At 41.5% G+C, this 7,974-nt stretch overlaps 1 protein-coding gene across 1 annotated transcript in view; it reads left to right on the top strand.

Moving 5' to 3' along the window:
- The first annotated feature begins 336 nt into the window (after positions 1-336).
- The window catches only part of STIM2 (stromal interaction molecule 2), a 168,639-nt gene continuing 161,001 nt past the window's right edge, over positions 337-7,974 (top strand). Inside the window, exon 1 of the mRNA XM_060148403.1 lies at positions 337-876. Within this exon, the coding sequence (XP_060004386.1) occupies positions 480-876 (397 nt within the window). The 5' untranslated portion in view covers positions 337-479. The remainder of the gene's footprint in view (positions 877-7,974) is intronic.

Genomic DNA, 7,974 nt, shown 5'->3' with positions numbered 1-7,974 from the left:
GGGGGCGTGAATGGGGGAGGGGGACGTGAATGGGGGAAGGGGTCATGTCCGCCTTCCTCCCCACCCCCTATCTTCGCCGCTCAGCGAAAGCCTTGGAAACCACCCCACAGCTCTCGTCCTACCCGGAACGCCCCCGGGGGCGGGGCTCGGGTGCCGCGCAGGCCCAATGCAGCCCCGTCGCGCCTGCGCAGTGGAGGGGCTGAAGGAGGCGGGGGATTGGTATGCGAGCGAATGTGTGAGGGGAGGAGGCGTCCGGGCCGAGCGTGGTACTACGACGGGCGCGGGCCGGAGGGGGCGGGGGGATGCGCCGCGGCGGCGGCGGCGGCAGCGGCGGCGGCGGCGCGGACGCTGGGACTGGTGTTTGGAGGCGCCAGAGCAGCGGATCCCAGTCTTGCTGCCGCAGCAGTGCGAGTGTTGCGCGGGGCCTGAAGACGACGTACCTTTTTGCTCCTCACCTTTTTTTAAAATAACCGAAACCAATGAACGCAGCCGGGACCCGAGCTCCAGAGGCCGCCGGTGCCGACAAGACCAGGCTGGAGCCCGACAGGAGCTCGCGTCTGAGGCGGCGGGGGCGGCCCGAGGAGTCGCAGGAGGCGGCGGCGCCTCGCGAAGCGGGCGAGTGGCTGGCGGCCGGGGCGCCGCCGCGCTTTCCCCCCGCTCCTTCTCCGCGTCCTCATCCCGCCACGACGCCCAGCCCGGCCTTGGGCTGGCTGCGGCGGCGGCGCTGGGCTGCGCTGCTGGTCCTCGGGCTGCTGGTGGCAGGCGCGGCGGACGGATGCGAGCTGGTGCCCAGGCACCTCCGCGGACGGCGGACGGCGGGCTCTGCCGCCTCTTCTCCCGCCGCGGCGGGGGGCGACAGCCCGGCGCTCATGACAGGTGAGGGCCGGGAGGGCGGCGGGCGGGGCTCGGCCGGGCACTGCGGGACCCCCATCCCTGGGAGGGGTCCGCGCCCCCTGCCCGGCGCCTGCTATTCGACGGCCCTCGTCAGTGCGCGATGCCCAGCCGGGTGCCCAGACGCCAGCGCCGTGGCAGCTGCTTGGGCGCTGCACTCCGGACGCCTTCCTTCTCCCCCTTGATACCCCGCCCTCGTCAAAGCTTCTCGACGGCAGTCGCTTCCCCGCCCTTAAGTCTGCTCTCCGGTGTTCCACGCTGAGCAATGCGGTGGTTTCTCTTCCGTGCTGTAGAAGAGACAGCAGGGTCTGCAGGGTACTGGACTGATGTTTTTTTTTTTTTTTTGAAGCTGCTAGAAGAAGTCAGCAGCAGCAATGCGGTATTGAGTCCGCCTTTGGTGCTGCTGTTGCAAACGCAGCTGGCCCCGAGTCTCACAGGTTCAGAGACCCGCTGAGCACAATGTCCCAGGGGAGGCTGCTGGAGAGGATTCTTTGAGAGTCATAATACCTAGTGGTATTTAGTGGTTCCTTATTAGTTTGCGGAAACCTCTAAGTCTAATATGGACTTTCTGAGGAGTGGGGAGAAGACCGTTATAAAGGATGGATAGATAGTATTTGCTGGTGGGAGCATCACTGTGTGCAAAGGTGCAGAAAGCTGAGCAGGTTACCAGGAATATACCGAAAATTTACCAAGTGCAGGATATTCGGTGCTCGTATTTGAGCAGCACAGTTCTGATAGACTGCAACAGCACTTTTTAAAAATATGGAACGTTCTTGAAATTATTGAAAACTGGCGAACATATGTGGTAAGGTGAGGTAGAAAATTGAATCCTTTTAAAGCTTTCCATTGTCATGTACTACTGATAGGTTGTGGTTTAAGTAATGATGTAAGGATCTTGAAATGATTTCTTTTGGAAAAGTAGTGGAGTTTAAAGTAAGCTTTTTTTTTGTACTTTATTTTTAAAAGTACTTTGTAGGTTTTCTGCATAATTGCAAGACTAAAAAGGAAAAAGTAAAGTAGAACAAGATGACCCATCATTAATTTAACCAAAGTGATAGTCCAACAGGCGTTTGAAAGTTACTAACAGCTGCTGTGAGTGGAGCTCAGGCGGTCTATTCTTTAGAGCAAAGCAGCTATTCACTGGGTTCAATGACAGGATGTTTACTATTCTAGAGAGGAGGGTGTTGGTAAACTTTCCAAGCTCTTTGGAAGTTGTAGTATATGGAACATAATGATAGGAATATTTAGCTTGCTTTACCCTGAAGTATATTAAGCCCTTTAAGTGGAAATTGAAACATCAGACTTATAGCTGGGTAATTTTGATGAAACGATTACAGAATGATCAGTATTAGGAGTGTAATAGAGTTTGAGTGAGAGATTAGATTGGATAGTTTTATGCTTCAGTAGTCTTATAGTGATTATTGGGAAAGTAGCAAGATAAAACTATAATGTGAAGGTTTAATGCCTCATGCACGAAGGGAAGCAGAATTACTTGGGTTTCTAGAAGCTATAGGAGTGTGGCTCTTGGTTTCTTGAGCAGAAAAGTTTGGTTAATAAATAATTGGCTAGTGTTTTATCAATATGTAGTTGCTAAAAGGGCACATGATTCGGAAAATGTAGTATTAACCACTAACAGTATGTTGTATATCGTGTAGATTAGGTCAAGAAAATTACTTAAGATCGAATTTTATTTTAATAAGCTGTTTATAATCCTTCCTTTTGAAGATTTAAATTCCTCTGAGTTATTTATGGTATTGTGAAAAAGGAAAGGTGATTCTTATTGGATGAAAAGTCTGATATATCACACAAAATTAGTTTGTGCTGTAGTGCTTTAAAATAAGTTTATTAAAATAATATTGACCCTGGAATTTATTTTTAATATTCTTAATATTCTTTCCCTTTGTTAGAATATTGATTTTTAAAAATAAATTTATTTATTTTTATTTTTGGCTGCGTTGGGTCTTCTTCGTGCTCACGGGCCTTTCTCTAGTTGCGGTGAGTTGCGGTGTGTGGGCTTCTCATTGTGGTGGCTTCACTTGTTGTGGAGCACGGGCTCTAGGTGCACGGGCTTCAGTAGTTGTGGCTCGTGGGCTCTAGAGCACAGGCTCAGTAGTTGTGGTGCACGGGCTTAGTTGCTCCGTGGCATGTGGGATCTTCCTGGACCAGGGCTCGAACCCGTGTCCCTTGCATTGGCAGGCGGATTCTTAACCACTGCGCCACCAGGGCAGCCTGAATATTGATTTTTTGAATCATGTAAATCACTTGAAATTTAAGATAATCAAATTACACAGTATACAAATTAAATTGGGTCATTTTAATAAGTTTATGTAAATACAGTTCACAAAGTTAGAGCATACTGAAAATTTCTTTGAATTATATGGTCAGTATGGGGCTCCTTCCTATTCTGATTGTATGAATAGTGCTTTTTTTTGTGGTTTCCATTTGTAAATGTTGTGCTAAACCCAGAACATAATTAATTATTGCTGTTGTACACTTCAGGAAGTAGAACCATAGACTGAATTTAAAAAATACTGTGTTATCATAATCTAGGCAGTGTTAATGGATAGAAATGGAATAGAGAGTTTTAGTAATGAAACTGAGCTTCATGTAAATGTTGAAAATTCTTGTAAGAATTTTGAGAGAATTGCTATCTCTGGCTCTATATTAAAGATGTCATTTAACTGTGAATTCTTAATAGCTCTGAAAATGACAACCAAAGTCACTTTATCTTCTCTTTTTCTCTTCAGATTAGTATTTTAAATACTTATCTTGAGGAACTTCATAAGAGTTTGCCTCTTACTAATAAAATCTAGAAAACAGTCTTTTCCACTGAAGTTTGCCTCTCAAGGGTTTTACTTTAGAGGGTTAGTGTATTTTAAGAATAAATTGCCTTTAAATCATCTACTGCATGCTTAGTTGTGAGCAAGCAGGTGTTCTTTTAAAGAGAGAGACTATGTCACATCAAAATAAACAGGCCCGTTGTCATAAGAATATTGGTTTATATCTCCTTTTCTTTTTTTATATTACCTTTTCAGGATTCAGTGTGTGCAAATGTTTTGATAAGGTGAAACCATTAACTATTTACAGTGCTGTGTAGTAAGGGCTTAAGTTATATATATATATGTGTGTATATATTGATATATAAAATTTTAATAATAATTTAATAATAACAATACATTTATATTTAGGGTTCTTACTTTCAAAGTGATTGAAATTTAAAGCAAGTTAGGGATTGGTGATTGAGTGCTTGTTGATTATAATCTAAAGCAGTGTTTGAATAATTCAAAACATCACTTTTTTTTTTCTTTTTTGCCTAACAGATTCAGAGTCAATGAATTGATCCCAGTAGGCAGTGATTGATCTCATCCAGATATGGTCCCTGAGAAATAGCTTATGAAAGGGCACACATGTATACAATATACATACACACATACATAAATATATCGCATGTTTATAGAACACAATTATTTATTCTGACAAAATATGTATATTTTGTCATATATGTTATATATATACATATACATGTTACTTTGAGTAATATTTTGTGAATTTGCACGTGTTAATGTTTTCATTGTGACAATAGTTAAATTCATAGTGTACTTCACATAGTGTTAGAAAATGTTTTTCCTCCTTTTGTGAAGTTACTCTTTTTGAATTTAGCTTAGGATTTCCTGAAGCTGCCTTTTGATGGCTAGGTCTTCTGCTGTATCCTTTTTTTTCCCTTTCCCACAGTTATCATTTACCAGTCCCTTTCATTTTTTAAAAAAAAAAAAATTTTGTTTTTTTGATGTGGACCATTTTGAAAGTCTTTATTGAATTTGTTACAACATTGCTTCTGTTTTTTTTTTTTTTTGCGGTACGCGGGCCTCTCACTGCTGTGGCCTCTCCCGCCGCGGAGCACAGGCTCCGGACGCGCAGGCTCAGCGGCCATGGCTCACGGGCCCAGCCGCTCCGCGGCATGTGGGATCCTCCCAGACCAGGGCACGAACCCATGTCCCCTGCATCGGCAGGCGGACTCCCAACCACTGCACCACCAGGGAAGCCCTTGCTTCTGTTTTATGTTTTGGTTTTTGGCCACGAGGCATGTGGGATTTCAGCTCCCTGACCAGGGATCGAATCTGTACCCCCTGTATTGGAAAGCAAAGTCTTAACCACTGGACCGACTGGGAAGTCCCATACCAGTCCCTTTTTTTACTAGTCTTTGGTCATTGCTCTAGGTTGTTTTTTTCTTTTTCCTGTTGCTGACTACAGAATTAAAGAACATACTCGTATCCCTTTTGATCTAGTCTATTCTGACCATTTAAGAATTGGTAGTAATCCTATTGGTCTGGAAACATTGCATCCCTTGGTACTCTTTTTGAGAATGCTATGGCAGAACTGAGTGGTCTCTGTTGGGAATCCCCTGACACAGGAAAAACTCAGAGGGCCAGCTGGAAAAGTGGGTTCAGGATTTAGTTTAATTTTAACAATAGGATCCACACAGGAATTCTTTAATTTGCTAAAGGCTTGCTTTGTGATTGGATACATGCTAATGTTTTTAGATTAATTTAGACTTTTGAGTAACTGTATCAAGTATTTTGGATATTGCCCTACTCATTGATAATAATGCAGTGTGGAACATTTTCGGAATGATGCATGGAGACCTATATTTGTGTATAGGGTAGCTAAAGTTTGAACTCATTAAGCTAATGTTAAAATTAACACCTAATAATATGATTAGCAAGCCATTTTTGATATTCACCAGAATTTGGACCTTACCTTATTAAGACCTACCTAGGAGATTACTTCTGAATTTATCAGATTTCATCAACCAAGCAATTATTAAGCATATGTCTATGCCTAAGACCATGTAGTACGAATGGGAAAAAATACAAAAGAGACTAAGACATGGGTCTGCCTATTGGGAATAATAGGTATATTTATTAAACTATTACTGGCAGTCAGTATTGTGCTAAGTGCTTTATATACATCACTGTTTTTGATTGTGAGATTAATTCTGTTAGATAGTTGCTTTTTTCATGTAAGAGACGAGGAAACTGATGCAGGATGATCTTAAGTAACTTGTCCAAGGTTACATTTAGTAAGTAGCAGAGTCAGATGTTGACCTCTGTTTCTCTGATTCCAAAGCTTTGATTCTTAGCTGGTATGTTGTATGCTTCCTTATACACACAACTAGACATAATAATGAGATAGACTGTGATTAACAATAACAGACCTAAAAATGTTGGAGAAAGAAAGGCTACTAGAGACTATTACTTGGAGGAGGGTTGGTTTTGAGCTGGACCTTGATGTATAGATAGGACTTGTTGTGGAGATGAGTGAAAAGGCTTTCAAGGAGGAAGCGTATGCAAGAATAAGGAATAAGTTAATAGCTTTCTTTAGAGTTAAGCATAGGTTGTATGTAGAGTGGCAGAAATGCAAGGAGAAAGGTTTGGCCAAATTATCAAGAGCTTTAATATTCCTTAGTTTATTCCCTGTGTATCAAAATGTCAGCACATCTAAAACTGGGGTACTCAGCCATGTGCTGGGGAGTATGGAAAGCCACAGGAAAGTTGTGATACATTTTCTTGGCATATTCATTTTACTAGATTATTTTGAAAGCAAACATTAAATATTTAATAGATAGTAATTTAAAACATTTAACAATACTAAACATGCACAAGTTATGGAAAATGTAAGTTTACTTTAAATTTTAAGGTCAAATGAAAGGCTTAAAAAGGTATTTTGACCTTTCAGAATGTTTTTTTCATGAACTTAGAGTTCTAAATCTATTATCCTGTCAGGGGTTGAGAAGCCCTGTGGTTTTTAAACATGGGAGTGACATGACTTCAGTGTTTGAAAAGCTAAGTCTAGGTGGATGGAAGTGAGGAGATAAGAGATAAATAAAGAGGCCAATTAGTAAGCTATATAGAAGTGGAGGTCTTGAAAGTTTAAAAGATACAGTGGCTATGAAAATGTTTAGAGGAAATTTTATAAAATTTCCTTTATGGTTAGATTAGAAAGGAATCTATTTATATAAAGTCTAAGAAATAAAAATTGCCTTTAAACTTTTAAACTCCTAGAGCTTGTAAAATGACTTAAATTGGTGCAAGTCCTTGAAAATAGGCAAGAAGGAACACTTTGTTGTAGAGCGTCTTTATTTCAAATGTGCCTATTTAATTAAAAAATTACTGTGTTTTTATATGATTGGACTTATGTGATGATTTACAAACTGTTTATATGAAACTTTTTAGTATTCCATATTTAAAAATGCATGTTTATTCCTTAACAAAGGATAACTGTTTCCAGATTGAACTAACATTACAATGCGTCAGGATTGAACTCCCCCCCAGCTGCCATTTGAATAACAGTGTCTCAGAGTACTGATATATTATTTGTTTCAAAATTAACTTTTGAATTTCATTGTGTGAATTTCACACTTGATCTGTAGATGATTTCAAATGCCAAATCTACATGATTTGTTCCTTTCCTTATCATTCTAGATCTTTATATTAGTAGGTATTAGATATTCAATCCGTCTTGACACTTTCTAATCCTACCTTCAGTAACGATTCTCCTTGACTGGTTTCATTGTTGCAGATTTGACGTTGGTTCTCCCCTAAGCCTGTGTCCTCAGTCTGTGTTCCTCTAGTCTACCTGAACATTTCCTCCTCAGAGAACTTCATTACTAGGAAAGTTCTAAATTGGGGGTGGGGAACCCCAAGCCAATGATTGATTTGACTTTTGGCTTTATTTCATTTGGCCCTTGAGGTGATACTGCACAACCATCATGGCTGCAGTCCTGAGAGTAATTTCCTTTCTGTTAGGCTTTATCAGCCATCTCGTCTAAAGTGAAACAACTTTAGGATTAAGGCTAAGATTAGTTTTAGAATGTTTAATAGTGACTTTTCAGTGTTTTCTTAAGATAGTGGTAACCGCCCCCCCCCCACCCCAGGACCAGGAAACCAGAGTATGACAAACACAGTTTACTTGGACTAGTTCATTTCAGAACTCAAGTGCCTGTATCTGTCCCAGTGTTCTTGCAAATGAATTTATCTTTTTGTGTGCCTGCATCTTGGCATCTGTAACTTACTCTTTTTCCTC

The sequence above is a fragment of the Lagenorhynchus albirostris genome, chromosome 4 (assembly GCF_949774975.1).
Source record: "Lagenorhynchus albirostris chromosome 4, mLagAlb1.1, whole genome shotgun sequence".
In the NCBI taxonomy this organism is placed as follows: domain Eukaryota; kingdom Metazoa; phylum Chordata; class Mammalia; order Artiodactyla; family Delphinidae; genus Lagenorhynchus; species Lagenorhynchus albirostris.
The sequence above is the reverse complement of the archived record's forward strand: the minus strand, read 5'-3'. Positions and strand labels throughout refer to the sequence as shown.